Below are 16,709 nucleotides of genomic sequence, written 5' to 3' on the forward strand. Positions count from 1 at the left end.
AACGTAAGGCTCATTGGTCCATAATTACCAGGGTTGTCTCTACTCCCCTTCTTGAACAAGGGCACGACCATTTGCTATCCTCCAGTCTTCTGGCACTATTCCTATAGACAATGACAACTTAAAAATCAAAGCCAAAGGCTCTGCAATCTCCAGAGAATCCTAGGATAAATCCCAACTGGTCCAGGGGACTTATCTATTTTCGTACTTTCCAGAATTGCAAACACCTCCTCCTTATGAACCTCAATCCCATCTAGTCTAATATCCTGTATCTCAGTATTCTCGACAACATTGTCTTTTTCCTATGTGAGAACTGATGGAAAATATTCATTCAGTGACTCTCCTATCTCTTTGGACTCCACACAACTTCCCACTACTGTCCTTGGCTGGCTGTAATCTTACTCCAGTCATTCTTTTATGCCTGACATACCTGGAGAAAGCTTTAGGGTTTTCCTTAATCCTACCAGCCAAAGACTTCTCATGTCTGCTCCTGGCTCTTCTTAGCTCCCTCTTTAGATCCTTCCTAGCTAACTTGTAACTCTCAAATGCCCGAACTGAACCTTCACGCCTGATCTTTACATAAGCCTCCTTCTCCCTCTTGACAAGGGATTCAACTTTTTTTAAGATTAGATTCCCTACAGTGTGGAAACAGGCCCTTTGGCCTAACAAGCCCACACCGCCCCTTGAAACATCCTACCCAGACCCATTCCCCTATAACCCACACACCCTGAACACTATGGGCAATTTAGCATGGCCGATCCACTTGGCCTACACATCTTTGGACTGTGGGAGGAAACTGGAGCACCCGGAGGAAACCCACACAGACATGGGGAGAATGTGCAAACTCCGCACAGTCACCCGAGGCTGGATTTGAACCCAGGTCCCCGGCGCTGTGAGGCTGCAGTGCTAACCACTGAGCCACCGTGCCACCCCAAACTTCTTTAGTAAACCATGGTTCCCTCGCTTGACCACTGCCTCCCTGCCTGACAGGCACATACTTATCAAGGACTCGCAGTAGCTGTTCCTCGAACAAGGTCCACATTTCAATTGTGCCCAGCATGCATCCTGAATCTTGCCTAATAGCATCATAATTGTCTTTTCCCAGCTATAACTCTTGCCCTGTGGTATATACCTATCCCTTTCCATCGCTAAAGTAAACGTAACTGAATTGTGGTCACTATCACCAAAGTGCTCACCTACCTCCAAATCTAACACCTGGCCTGGTTCATTAGCCAGTACCAAATGCAATGTGGCCTCGCCTCTTATTGTCCTATCTACATACTGTGTCAGGCAAACCTGCGCACATTGGACAAAAACTGACCCATCTAAAGTCCTCCAACTATAGCGTTTCTGGTCAATATTTGGAAAGTTAAAGTCCCCCATAACAACTACCCTGTTACTTTCACTCCTATCCCGAATCATCTTTGCAATCCTTTCCTCTACATCTCTGGAACATTTCGGAGGCCGGTAGAAAACTGGGTGACCTCTCCTTCCCTGTTTCTAACCTCAGCCCATACTACCTCAGTAGACGAATCCTCATCAAACATTCTTTCTGACACCTTAATACTGTCCTTGACTAACAGTGCCACACCTCCCCCTCTTTTACCACCTTCCCTGACCTTATTGAAACATCTAAACCCCCGAACCTGCAACAATCATTCCTGTCCTTGCTCTATCCGTGTCTCCGAAATGGCATAAACATTGAAGTCCCAGGTACCAACCCAAGCTGCAAGTTCCACCACCTTATTCTGGATGCTCCTGGCGTTGAAGTAAACACACTTCAAACCACCTTCCTGTCTGCTGGTACGCTCCTGCGACCTTGAAACCTTATTCATGACCTCACTACTCTCAACCTCCTGTACACTGGAGATACAATTCGGGTTCCCAACCTCCTGCTGAATTAGTTTAAACCCTCCCAAAGAGCATTAGCTAATTTCTCCTCCAGGATGTTGGTACCCCTCTGGTTCAGGTGTAGACCATCCCGTTTGTAGAGGTCCCACCTACCCCAGAATGAGCCCCAATTAGCCAGGTGTCTGAATCCCTCCCTCCTGCACCATCCCTGTAGCCATGCGTTCAACTCCTCTCTCTCGCTATTCCTTGCCTCGCTAGCATGTGGCACAGGTAAGAAACTAGAGATAACTCTGTTGGTTCTAGCTCTAAGCTTCCACCCTAGCTCCTTGAATTTCTGCCTTACATCCGCAACCCTTTTCCTACCTATGTCATTGGTGCCCATGTGGACCACGACTTGGGGCTGTTCCCCCTCCCCTTTAAGGATCCCAAAAACATGATCCAAGACATCACGGACCCTGGTACCTGGGAGGCAACACACCACCCGCATGTCTCTCTAATTCCCACAGAATCTCCTATCTGAACCCCTAACTGTGGAGTCCCCAATGACTAATGTTCTCCTGCTCTTCCCCACGTCCCTACTGAGCAACAGGGACAGACGCTGTGCCAGAGACCTGTACCCCATGGCTTACCCCTGGTAAGTCGTCCCCCCGGCAACAGTATCCAAAACAGCATACCTGTTATTGAGGGGAACGGCCACAGGGGATCCCTGCACTGTCTGTCTGTTCCCTTTCCATCCCCTGACTGTAACCCATGTACCTTTTTCCTCTACCTGAGGTGTGACTACCTCCCTGTAACTCCTCTCAGTTACCCCCTCAGCCTCCCTAATGATCCAAAGTTCATCCAGCTCCAGCTCCAGTTCCCTAACACGGTTTCCGAAGAGCTGGAGTTGGGTGCACTTCCCGCAGGTGAAGTCAGTTGGAACACTAGAGGTGACCGTTACCTCCCACATTCTACAGGAGGAGGATGCAACTGCCCTAACATCTATTCCCACTGTTCTGAATTCCCAAACAGACTATTGAAAAAAAAACTAGTAACTTACCAAATCTGCGCTCAGAACCTCTTTTTTAGGTTAAAGGAAAAGGCTGGGTGGGAGACACTACCTAAGTAGTATTTCGGGTAAAGCAACCACCCAAATATATTACCTCACTTACTCAGCCGTCCCGTGTCCGCTCCTGCTCAGCGTGTACTCTGCCTATTCACGAGCTAAGTTTTTTAAGGATTAACTTACCTTCCTGGCAGCCCCCTAGTCCTCGCTCTCACTGCTCCTGCTGTTGCTGCAAAAATGGTTGTCAGAGCATGCACTTTCCTCAGTGAAATCAGTGGTGTTCATAATATCTGATGGCAATGATTTTACATGGCCATGAAATAAACCACCTTTGAGACACCATTGCAGCTGGCAACATTTACCCAAATCAAAGGCAATCCTCTCCGCCTCAGCCAGTTTCCCTGAAGTAAATCTGTTATCCAGTTCGCGAGTTAGCAATGAGTGGACTTCAGAATTGGAAGTTGTGTGATCAGTGTGTACACAGTGAGGCCATGTAGATGGGTAGTGAGAGAAACTGTCACACACTGTGCAATCAACCAGTTAATCATGATCTACAAAATCCAGAGTAGAAATTCATCAAGGCTCTGTAGATCTCCTCACTCCCCACCCCCAATGGAAGTTAAAGACCCCAAGACCAGTATTGAAATACAAGCCAGGATGGGTATGGTAGTGGTAAGATTTCTCTATCCTTTTGGAACTAAGATTTACCTCACAAACAAATTGGGTCTCATATTTCCCGTACCACTGTCTTAATGTATCTAGTAACACTTCTCTGTTTGCTTTAATATGCTTTGTAATATATTTTCTGGATCTTTTTGTACCCTATACCTTTATTGTGTTTTTTTTTATTGTTTTCTATAGCTCTGGTAAAGTGTTGAATTTCCACATTTCCCTGCATAACTATTTTGCTGGGAAAGTACATTTTTCAATTTAGTGGACTGTTGGTTGTCTTGGCTTAATCACTAAAGTGAACAAATTTGTTTTTAATTGGTTTTCCGAACAAATCAAGGATTACTAGCGCTGGATGAATTATTTTAACAAATAAACAAACTCTGTGCATCAGGGAATGTAAGTAGTGTGCTAGTTAACTGGGTGCAGACTAATTGTTATCTAAACTGTGGATCTAATACTGACTATTTATAAGTTGTTTCTGAATTGTCTTGCATTATCTGAAATGTTCTGTATTTTCATGTTTAGGACCAACGAACAGTTTTGCAAAATCTCTGCAACATGCTGAAACTCTGTTGTGGAATCGGTTTCAACCTGGGTGGAAATGGCTAATGGCTAAGCACCAAGCAGAGGACAGTTGTTCAGATACTGATAGTGATGATTCATTGCTAACTCGCGAACTGGATAACAGATTTACTTCAGGGAAACTGGCTGAGGCGGAGAGGATTGCCTTTGATTTGGGTAAATGTTGCCAGCTGCAACGGTGTCTCAAAGGTGGTTTATTTCATGGCCATGTAAAATCATTGCCATCAGATATTCTGAACACCACTGATTTCCATTATCATCGGACGATATCAAGCTTAGCAAACAATTATGCAAAGCTGCACATACTGTTGGAACGTAGATCTTGCATTCTTCTTAACAAAGAATATGCCATAAGTGTGAGTAGTGCATCTAAATTTGTAAGAAAATTGATGGAATTGCTGACTCAAGATCAAGAAACATCCAAAAAAGTAGGTCTGAGCAAGGACCATTCAAGTGCCGTTTCTGTTAAGAGACTTGGACATCTGTGTGAAGAACTGAGATACCATACAAGCCACTGGAATTGCCTTAGTGAGAAAATTAAGAATGATCCTTGGTTAAATTATCAGCTGATACATATGAAGGAAACCTTTAACCATATGAAGCAGGCTTTGACACTATTGGGTATGGATGCTCTTTTTCTCATGGAGCAATATATTTCCACAGTGCTTTGCACCCTGGCAAATGCTGACCCTTATATCCTTCCATCAGAATGGCTTTGGGAATTTTTTCGTGGTCTGGAAATATTCAACAGCATTGTAGCAGATTCTAGTATGCGTCAGTTATACCTTGAAATGAAGAATAGTATTGAAGAAATTAACGTGAATGAAACTGATTTACAGTCTCAAAGATTGAAAGTAATGTTATGCTGCAAGAGTTGGAACTGGAAAGTCGAACCATTCCTGATAGAAAGGGTATTGCGTATTTTGGCTAATGAAAGAGGAAGAATAGCAGCTCAATGTTTCTATGGAGTTATTATGACTAATGCAACATTTCTTTCAACTTTGAATAATAATAACCTCGCAGGTCTAAATTGGGAAAATATGAAACTATCTTTTATTCAGAGTTTTACAGGTAATCATAATGTATTTTGTAGCGAAGAGAAAGGAATTCACCTGTGTCGAGAGGATAAACAACAGGAATTGGAGCCTTGTAACTGTAAGAGTGCCATTCAAGAATTCTGCCTAGAGGATGAAGTGCTTCTTAACCGTATCGTTGATGGTCTTGCTACTTCCAATGTGTTATGGCAGCATGTTCTAAACAGACCCAAGCCTGAAATACCACAGGAAGCTAAAGCTGAAGATCTGCAATTCCAACACACCACCTTCTCAGCAGAAGAAAAATTTCAAAGTTTAAAAGACAGGCAAAATGATGAAACAGGTCAACATCCTTCAATTCCCCCAGTCAGGAGAAAATCTGTGCACTGGCAAGACTCTTCGCATTGCGAAGGAAAAGTTGTACTACTTTCTAAATACCAGGTCATGATGTGGAAAGCTTTTGCAACTCATCTGAGTGATAGTTTCTATTTTCAACCTGGGCTTTCTTCTGAAGCCTGTAAATATAGTGTTGGAAAGCTGGATCAGTGCAAAGCCCAAATTACTGCACTGCTTATTCAAACACTGCATGAAGCATGTTATAAAGGTAAGCTTGACTGCAGATAATTGAAAATTAGAACGACAGCCTGTGAAGTACTTCGGAAGTGTTTTCATTGTTTTAATGTGAGTAAGAGCACCTAATATGTATCCGCCATATTTTTAAAAATTAATTCTGGGATGTTGGCTGTACTGTCTGTGCCAGCAGTTATTACCCATCCTATTTGCCCTTCAGAAGATGGTAGTGAGCTGCCTTCTTAAACTGTTACAGTTCGTTTGGTGTAGGTACGCCTGTAGCACTGTTTGCAAGGGAGTTCCACAAAAGATTCCCACAAACAAATCATCAGATGTTTTGAGTTTTTTTTTGTCATTTTGAGATGATAATTGAAGGATAAATATTTGCTACTACACCAAGGTAGCTCATCTCTTTTAGAAGAGTTGATATTGTCATGGGATCTTTTATTTCACCTGAAAGGAGTTTCATGGTATACATTTCTGCCTGATACATTGCTGCTTATGTAGTATTCTCTTGCATTGCCAAAAGTTTCCAGAATGTCTGTGGTCCTCACTCCACAGCATATCTTCACAATGTTTTTAATCAGTTACATCCTCCTAAATTACATTGTTCCTTTCATTTACTTTATTACGACCATCAAAATAGCAAAGTGGCGCAGTGGGCCAAGTAGTCCAGTAAAGCTGTAGAATCAAGGAAACATATGATTATACATTACAAAAGGATGCCTTTCATTCCATACTACAATGTCAGCTTGAGTTTTAATGTTGTTAGCACTTCTTCACAAAATTACCTCTGGCTGTCTTAATTCTTCCTTCACCTTGTCTTCTTTGTTACCTTAACAAGTCTGTGCAGGCTTTCCTTACTTAATCCACATTTACACAATTAATTGTTAATTTTGCCCCAGGACAAAGAGTTCTTTTGCTTGAACATAGTAAGGTATATACTTAATCTATGCAAAGTTGTTACTTTTCAGCAGTGAAGTGGCAAAACAGTGTGAACCAGTATTGGTCCAGCTGTAGCTTGTTACAGACCTCCGTACAATCCCGTCAACTTCGAGAAGCTTGCAAACAAGAAGCAGCTCTGATTATTTCTCTCTGAGAGTAAAAAGGCAAAAAAAAACCCGAAAGACTAGTCCTGCCTAAAAAAAGTTTTAAAAAAAGACCTACGTCTGCTTGATCAGTTATTGATTTGAAGATCAATAACGTTCTGCAGGCAACATCACTGAAATAATCAAAGAATTGTGAGAAATAGCTCTCTACCCTCTCTGGACTTTGATCTGATATAGATGAAGAAAAAAATTTACATCTTTCAAATTATAATATTTGTGTCAAACCATCTATTTTTCTGCTTCAGACATTTAGTAGTAAATTGGTCCACCTTATTTTTTTCCAGTTTTTAAAGAATAAACCTTTATAATAAATAAAATTATTTTCCTGTTAATGACTGAACTTGGCAAGAATTTATTTTGTCCTGAGTAGCAGTCCATCAGGCAAATTGGTTATCTTGGTGGTTTATCTGTTTTGTTGCACATCTGTGATGGCTTGTAGATTATTGGGGTTCTATTATTGCCGCACCCTGCCTGGTTGTTTAAGGATATTCGTGGAATAATGCCTCCTCATGTGCCAGTCACCACCACCGCCATCTCTGGGTATATCCTACCCAAACAGCAAGATTGACCTGCCAGAGGTGTTGGAGCAGCGGTATACAGTCATAAAGGAATTGCTTTGGCAGTCCTCAACATTGGCTGCAGACAACATGCCACGCAGCTTATGCAGTTGGGCCCATAAGACCATAAGACCATAAGACATAGGAGTGGAAGTAAGGCCATTTGGCCCATCAAGACCACTGCGCCTTTTAAATCATCGCTGCTGGGCATTTCAACTCCACTTCCCTGCACTCTCCCCGTAGCCCTTGATTCCTTCTGAGATCAAGAATTTGTTGATCTCTGCCTTGAAGGCATCCAACGTCCCGGCCTCCACTGCACTCCGTGGCAACGAATTCCACAAGTCCATCACGCTCTGGCTGAAGAAATGCCGTCTCATTTCTGTTTTAAATTTACCCCCTCTAATTTTAAGGCGGGTCCTAGTCTCCCCACCTAACGGAAACAAACATGATCAAGAAGACCTCCTAGATTACACCTACCATACCTCCCCTGTGTGGATGAATTAATACTTCAGCATGTTAAACATCACTTGGAAGAAGCACTGAAGGTGGTGAGGGTACAAAATGTACTTGGTAGGAGGCTTTAATGTCCTGTGCCAAGAGTGGCTCAGTAGCCTTCTAACTGTCTGAACTGATCAAATCCTAATGAACGTGGCTGCTAGACTGGGTCTGAGCAGGTAGTCGGGGAACTGAAAAGAAGAAAACATCTACTTGACGTATCATCAGCAATCTGCTTGTTGCAGATAAATTGATCCATTAACGCATTGCTAGAAGTGACTCATGCACGGTCATTCTGAAGACAATGTCCTGTCTTCACATTGAAGATACTGTCCATCATCTTGTACAGCACTACCACCATTCCCAAAGAGACAACTTTGCATAGATATTGCAACCAAAACTTGGCATCCGTGAAGTGCTGTGAGGCGTTGGCAGAGCTGTACTCAACCACAATTTGTAACCACCTGATTTGGCATATCTTCCCGTATATCATTATCATCAAGGTGAGAAATCAGCTGTAGTTCAGTAAAGAGTGTAGCACATCATACCAGGACCAGCACAAGGCATACCTGAAAATGAACAATCACATTTGTGAAGCTGTAAAGCAGGTGATTGCAGTCCAACAACAGAAGCAGCATTTAATAGAAAAGGCTAGATTATCCCACAGCAGTGAATCAAATCTAAACTCTGTAATTCTGTCACATCCAGTCATAAATGCTGGTGAACAATTAAATGACAAATAAGAGGTGGATGGTCTAGAAATATTCACAACTTCATTCATAGTTAAGCCCAGCACATCAGTTCAAAGGATACAGATGAAGCGTTTAGTTCTGTTTTCAGCCAAAAATGCACAATGGATTATCGTTCTTGGCTTCATTCTCCTCAGATTCCTAGCATTGTAGATGCCAGTCGTCAGTTTACTCTGTGATGCCAAGAAATTGCTCAAAGCCCTGTATATTCCTAAGACCAAGAGTCTGAACAGCATTGCAGCAATATCACTAAAGATTTGTGTTCCAGAACCTGCCAAATTGTTTAGAAGTGGGAGTAATATATTTTTTGTGGTTATGGATTTGATGGGCTGACGAGTCTGTTCATTACTGTATGATTCTTTGAGACTTGAGCGTACAGCTACAATACTGGATCAATGGGAATATCCAGCTTTTTCGTGTGCACAAAATAAAATAGGACAAATCTAAACTGACCAATTACTGCCCTATCAGTAAAACTGTTGATCATCATTAAAGTGACAGAAGAGTCATTGACAGTGCTACCAAATAGCACTTCAGAGGATTAACCTCACTGATGCGCAATTCTGCATTCTGGTATGGCTTGTTGACTCCTAACCTCATGGTCCTTGTTTGGACCAAGGTTCAAAAGGGCTGAATTCAAGAGGTGAATGAGAGTGACTGTCCTTTTGATTTGATTTATTATTGTCACGCATAGCTAAGTACAGTGAAAAGTTTTATTTTGTGTGCAGTGCAGCAGATCATAACATAAAACAAAGAAACAAAGAAACCTACAGCACAGGAACAGGCCCTTCGGCTCTCCAAGCCTGCGCCGATCAAGATCCTCTGTCTAACCTGTCATCTATTTTCTAACGGTCTGTGTCCATTTGCTCCCTGCCCATCCATGTACCTGTCCAAATATATCTTAAAAGACGCTAACGTGTCTGCGTCTACCACCTCCGCTGGCAACGCATTCCAGGCGCCCACCACCCTCTGTGTAAAGAACTTTCCACACATATCTCCCTTAAACTTTCCTCCTCTCACTTTGAACTCACGACCCCTCGTAATTGAGTCCCCCACTCTGGGGAAAAAGCTTTTTGCTATCCACCCTGTCGAGACCCCTCACGATTTTGTAGACCTCAATCAGGTCCCCCCTCAATCTCTGTCTTTCTAATGAAAATAATCCTAATCTATTCAACCTCTCTTTATAGCTAGCACCCTCCATCCCAGGCAACATCCTGGTGAACCTCCTCTGCACCCTCTCCAAAGCATCCACATCCTTTTGGTAATGTGGCGACCAGAACTGTACACAGTACTCCAAATGTGGCCGAACCAAAGTCCTATACAACTGTAACATGACCTGCCAACTCTTGTACTCAATACCCCGCCCAATGAAGGAAAGCATGCCATATGCCTTCTTGACCACCCTACTGACCTGCGATGTCACCTTCAGGGAACAATGGACCTGAACACCCAGATCTCTCTGTTCATCAATTTTCCCTAGGACTTTTCCATTTACTGTATAGTTTGCCCTTGAATTTGATCTTCCAAAATGCATCACCTCGCGTTTGCCCGGACTGAACTCCATCTGCCATTTATCTGCCCAACTCTCCAGTCTATCTATATTCTCCTGTAATTTCTGACAGTCCCCTTCACTATCTGCTACTCCACCAATCTTTGTGTCATCAGCAAACTTGCTGATCAGACCACCTACACCTTCTTCCAGATCATTTACATATATCACAAACAACAGTGGTCCCAGCACAGATCCCTGTGGAACACCACTGGTTACAGGTCTCCAATTTGAGAAACTCCCTTCTACTACTACTCTCTGTCTCCTGTTGCTTAGCCAGTTTTTTTATCCATCTAGCTAGCACACCCTGGACCCCATGTGACTTCACTTTCTCCATCAGCCTGCCATGGGTAACCTTATCAAACGCCTTACTGAAGTCCATGTATATGACGTCTACAGCATTTCCCTCATCAATCAACTTTGTCACGTGCTCAAAGAATTCTATTAAGTTGGTAAGACATGACCTTCCCTGTACATAACCATGTTGCCTATCACTGATAAGCCCATTTTCTTCCAAATGGGAATAGATCCTATCCCTCAGTAGCTTCCTTACCACTGACGTCAGGCTCACCGGTCGATAATTACCTGGATTATTCTTGCTGCCCTTGTTAAACAAGGGGACAACATTAGCAAGTCTCCAGTCCTCTGGGACCTCACCCGTGTCTAAGGACACTGCAAAGATATCTGTTAGGGCCCCGGCTATTTCCTCTCTCGCTTCCCTCAGTAACCTGGGATAGATCCCATCCGGACCAGGGGACTTGTCCATCTTAATGTCTTTTAGGATACTCGACACTTCCTCCTTCCTTATGTCAACTTGACCTAGACTAAGCAAACATCTGTGCCTAACCTCAACATCCATCATGTCCCTCTCCTTGGTGAATACCGATGCAGAGTACTCGTTAAGAATGTCACCCATTTTCTCTGACTCAACGCATAACTTTCCTTCTTTGTCCTTAAGTGGGCCAATCCTTTCTGTAGTTACCCTCTTGCTCTTTATATATGAATAAAAGGCTTTGGAATTTTCCTTAACCATGTTTGCCAGCAATATCTCATGTCCTCTCTTAGCCCTTTTAATCCCTTTTTTCAGATTCGCTCTACATAGCAGATATTCTTGCAAAGCTTCGTCTGTCTTCAGACACAAAGACACAAAGATCATACGATGATTGAATAGAGTGAGAAATACAAAGTTATGGCTGCACAAGTGTCCCAAAAGCAAGATCAGCATTAGATTTAAAATTTGAGAGGTCCTTTCAGAAGACTTATAACAGCTGTTCTTGAACCTGTTGATACACGTATTTAATCTTTTGAATCTTTTCCCTGGTGGAGTGGGTTGGAATAGAGGTTCACTGGGTTCGAGGAGTTTTTGATGTTGGCTGCCTTTCTGCAGATCGAGAAGTATAGATATCCATTGGCTGGTTGATCAAACCACTGGAAGGTTGGCGTGCGTGACAGTCTGGGCTGTGTTCACAACTTTCTATAGTTTCTTACAGTCCCAAGCAGAGCAGTTTCCATACCAAGCTGTAATGCATCCAGATAGAATGCTTTTTATCGTGCATCTGTAGAAGCTGGTGAGAATCGTTACGCACATGCCGAATTTCCTTAGCCTCCTGAAGAAGAAGAGATGTTGTCGTGCCTTCTTGATAGTCGCATCAACGTGGGTGGTCCATAACAGATCGGTGATGATTGTAACTCCTAGGAACTTGACATTCTTGACCATCTCCACCTCAGCACCATTGATGTAGATAGGGACATGCCCTTCCTTACTTCCTGAATTCGATGATCAGCTCTTTAGTTTTTCTGACATTGTTTTGTGTGCACTATGTCATTACGCATTCTGTCTCTTTTTTGTATTGTGTCTCGTCATTGTTTGATATCTTGCGTACAATGGTGGTGTCATCAGTAAACTTGTAGATGGCATTTGGATGAAGTTTGACCACACAGTCATGAGTGTGCAGGGAGTACAGTAGGGGGCTGAGTACACATCCTTGCAGGGAGCAAGTGTTGAGGATTATCATGGAGAGGTGCTGTTGCATCAGTAGGCAAATTGCAAGAGATCAAGGCAGGCTGGGAGGCTATAGTCTATGTGAGCCATGCCTAGCGTCTTGAAGCACTTCATAATTATGGAGGTCAGAATCACTGGGAGATAGTCATTGCGGCACACTGTTTGCTTTGGAACTGGGATAATTGTGCTTTTCTTGAAGCATGTAGGGACTTCAGATAGTATTAAGGAGAGGTTGAAAATGTCAGTGAATTCTCCCACCAGCTAGTCCACACAGGATCTGAGTGCACGTTCAGGACTCCATCTCACTCCTATTTGAGAAGACTTTCCTCCATACATTTGTGGAAACTTTAGTTTTAGCTAACAGTTGAAATGTATAATTAAACTATATTAAAGCAGGACTTCTAATAATTAAGAAATATTAACAGAAAATTTTAAATTCAGAATGAACACTTACAATACATGTGGTACTTTTCATGATGACAGACCATCCCGAAGTGTTTTGCAGCCAACAAAATGTTTCTAAAGTGTTGTTATCACTCTTATAATTTAGAAAATGTGAAAGCCAGTTTTCATACTGCAAGGTTGCACAAACAACAATAATAGATAGTCTGTTTCCTTGTGATATTGGTTGAGGGATAAATATTGACCAGGATATTTGACAAAACTTCATTATTTGTCAGTTTTGTTCATGGCTTCTTCCACTATAACTCTTCACGCGCTTTCAAACTTTCTTTCCTTTTGCATTGTTTCTCCTACTTTAGGTACTGTTCATTTCCCCAAGCCATTAGTGGTGCAATTGTTTACATGTTGAGATCTCTGAAATTACATTCCAGACTCTCCTTCTTCACTTACCCTCTTCTTTTTAAAGCACAGCTTTCCAGCCAAGCCTTCAGCCAATCTTCCTAAACTCTCTTTAAAACCTGCCCGTCTCCTCTCCACAATCTGCTCCTTTATACATGTTCCATCTGCCTCCCGCCCCCCCCTCTCTATTGATTTCAGAATCCCCTTCCCCTCCCCCATTACTGAAGAAGGGTCTAGGCCCGAAACGTCAGCTTTCCTGCTCCCGTGATGCTGCTTCCCCTGCTGTGTTCATCCAGCTCTACACCTTGTTATCTTTAAAAACTTGACATGTTTTTCCTTTTACTTCTATTTATTAATGCTTTTTGACATTTTGAATGTATATATAAAATTTGTTGGCTCTATTTATGCATCATTTAAGCAGAAAATGATGAGCACATTCATTTGATATCTGTGTGCCATTGGACCTATTATTTTATAGCACACTACAAACAAGAACTAGAACCAGTATTTTAGTGTTGGTGGGATTAAAAAAGAGATGTATTGTCAAAGCTTCTTGTCTTGAGCTCATCAAGACTAATGCAAAAGTGTCAAATTTCAAAGGAAGTAACACGTTATACTGCATAAGAAAAGAGAGTGAATTGGTTGAGATATTACAATGGAGGATGTACCGCAGAACTTTTGTCCTGAATACTGCTTAATTCAGAAAAATTCCAATTCCACACAAGTTGCTTTCTTCTGTAGAGGTTAGACTCCTGTTTGTGAATGTTTGTAGCTACTAGCAAGTGTAAGTGAACCATGTTGTGAGCCCATCTGATATTTAAGATTGGCTGTTAATATAATTCCCAGCACACACTCGACTGTTCAAAGAGTGCTGTCTAATTGTGGAATTGCATCAAAGGTTGAGCATAAAGTTCTGAGCTTTGTAATCTGAGTATAATTGCTACTGTTATTATGAAAGGCTAAAGAGACGTTATATATGGCGTGATCTGCTGTCAGTGGTATGTATGTAACTCAGATTGTTCTGGTCCTGAAATTCATGTACCTCATTTCTCATTTGAGGGGTAGGTGGAATGTCTTTTTGACTTGATTGTAGCATCTTATTAGTGGAAAATACCACTCATCTTGCAACTACAAAGTAATCATGTGCTTTGCAGCCCTACTTGTTGCTCAGATGTTTCAGAGACCTTACCCTTCTAGGGTAATTTGAGGTAGACTGAGCACTGTTTGGATTTGAAAGTGGCAGCCTTAAGCCCATTTGTTAAGTGGTGAACTTGGTAGGATGATTAACCCACAGAAAGAGGCTATTCAGCCTGTTGTGTCTATACTGGCTCTCTAAAAGAGCAACTTAGCTAGTTCCATTCCCTTAACTAATGCTCAATACGCCCTGGCACAAACCCATGAGTTAAATTAGTAACTTATTGTACAACTTTTTTCAGACACCCAGGGCTCCACCATATAGATAAAGGACCTGTTTGACTGCCAGCCCCTCCATCCTCCATCAAGTATTTCAATATAGCACACAACAGTCTATTATCTTGTGCTTCCCACGTTGTGTCATTCTTGATTATTCTGCAGTTCATCTTCCTGTCCATCCTGACTGCCAACACCTGATCGGAACTTTCTGTTTAAGAGATGCAAGCACATTTGAAGTATTGCACTCTAGCTATGAGAAGCGTTGATGAAAGAGACCCAAATATTGTTTGGAATAAAAACTGGGTAAATAAACTTTTGGACAATACCTAGGTACAGAGAATTTGCCATCTAGTATTTTTCAAACTCTAAGGTGAAAATTGGAACTGTTATACGTTGCTGATTGTTTTCAAAATGTCAAGTGATCTTTGAAAAAGCAGAGCCGTTTAGAGATAGATGGTATGAATTTGTTACTTTGGCTATAGAAATCAAACAAAGGAGCATTGGGCACGTTGCTTACTGACACATCATAGGCTGAGTTTCTGTTTTGCCATAGTCTGGGGAGTGATGTTGAAAGGAGATTTCCAAGAAGTCTGCAGAAAACATGTGTCCCTTTCTGTCTCTCTGTCAGGAAAAATTAGAAAGCTTTTAGAGTTTCGCAGAGGTTTGCTATTTTTCTCTTCTCTGTCTCTCAGCAAAAGGTAATGCTCAACAATTTGAAAACTGAACTACTAACTGCATATAAGACCTGGGTATAACTGACTGGCAGGTTAACCAAACTAATTTCTGTCAACCTGCGACTGACAACAATTTGATCTTGTCAATGGGAACTGTATTAACAGTGAGAAAGTCACCTTGTTGGACTCTTGTGGTTTGGATTTTTGATACACAAGGTTTTCTGTTTTTGCCTACTTTTTTTCTTCACCCAAAAAGTCTGCAGGGTTGTATTTGATGTTTAGGCCTATCTGTGTTTGAATGTGTATATGTTGTATTTGAGTGCAAAGAGGATGTAATTTCAGTGTACGTAGTGGTAGTTAATAACTCACTTTTGTGCTTGTTAAAAGACTTAAGTTTCTTTATAATAAATAAGCGTTTATGTTTATTAATGAAACATAGTGGGCAAAGTGTTGGAAAGGATTATAAGAGATAGGATTTATAATCATCTAGAAAGGAATAATTTGATCAGGGATAGTCAACACGGTTTTGTGAAGGGTAGGTCATGCCTCACAAACCTTATTGAGTTCTTTAAGAAGGTGACCAAGCAGGTGCATGAGAGTAAAGCGGTTAATGTGGTGTATATGGATTTCAGTAAAGCGTTTGATAAGGTTCCCCACGTTAGCTGTTGCAGAAAATACGGAAGCATGGGATTGAGGGTGATTTAGTGGTTTGGATCAGGAATTGGCTAGCTGTAAGAAGACAGAGGGTGGTGGTTGATGGGAATGTTCACCCTGGAGAGCAGTTACTAGTGGTGTACCGCAAGGATCTGTTTTGGGGCCACTGCTGCTTGTCATTTTTATAAATGACCTGGATGAGGGCGTAGAAGGATGGGTTAGTAAATTTGCAGATGACACTAAAGTCGGTGGAGTTGTGGATAGTGGGGAAGGATGTTGTAGGTTACAGAGGGACATACATAAGCTGCAGAGCTGGGCTGAGAGGTGGCAAATGGAGTTTAATGCAGAAAAGTGTGAGGTGATTCACTTTGGAAGGAGTGACAGGAATACAGAGTACTGGGCTAATGGTAAGATTCTTGGTAGTATGGATGAGCAGAGAAATCTCAGTGTCCATGTGCATGGATCCCTGAAGTTTGCCACCCAGGTCGATAGGGTTATTAGGAAGGCGTACAATGTGTTCGATTTTATTGGTAGAGGGACTGAGTTTCAGAGCCATGAGGTCATGTTGCAGCTGTACAAAACTCTGAAGCGGCTGCACTTACAGTATTGCGTACAGTTCTGGTCACCACATTATAGGAAGGATGTGGAAGCATCGGAAAGAGTGCAACGGAGATTTACCAGGATGTTGCCTGGTATGGAGGGAAGATCTTATGAGGAAAGGCTGAGGGACTAAAAGCTGTTTTCGTTAGAGAAAAGAAGGTTAAGAGGTGACTTAATAGAGATACAAGATGATCAGAGGATTGGCTAGGGTGGAAAGTGAGAGCCTTTTTCCTCGAATGATGATGGCTAGCACAAGGGGACATAGCTTTAAATTGAGGGGTGATCGATCTTGGACAGATGTCAGAGGTGTATTCTTTGCTCAGAGATGAGTGAGGGCGTGGAATGCCCTGCCTGC

The 16,709-nt window shown here is 42.1% G+C and overlaps 1 protein-coding gene across 3 annotated transcripts in view; it reads left to right on the forward strand.

The window, feature by feature from the left end:
- The window catches only part of ccdc142 (coiled-coil domain containing 142), a 157,526-nt gene that overhangs the window by 32,479 nt on the left and 108,338 nt on the right, over nucleotides 1–16,709 (forward strand). For all 3 annotated transcript variants that reach the window (XM_059649984.1, XM_059649983.1, XM_059649985.1), the window contains one exon: nucleotides 4,091–5,785. In XM_059649984.1, coding sequence (XP_059505967.1) covers nucleotides 4,091–5,785 — 1,695 coding nt within the window. The remainder of the gene's footprint in view (nucleotides 1–4,090; nucleotides 5,786–16,709) is intronic.

The sequence above is a fragment of the Stegostoma tigrinum genome, chromosome 1, assembly GCF_030684315.1.
Source record: "Stegostoma tigrinum isolate sSteTig4 chromosome 1, sSteTig4.hap1, whole genome shotgun sequence".
Taxonomy (NCBI): domain Eukaryota; kingdom Metazoa; phylum Chordata; class Chondrichthyes; order Orectolobiformes; family Stegostomatidae; genus Stegostoma; species Stegostoma tigrinum.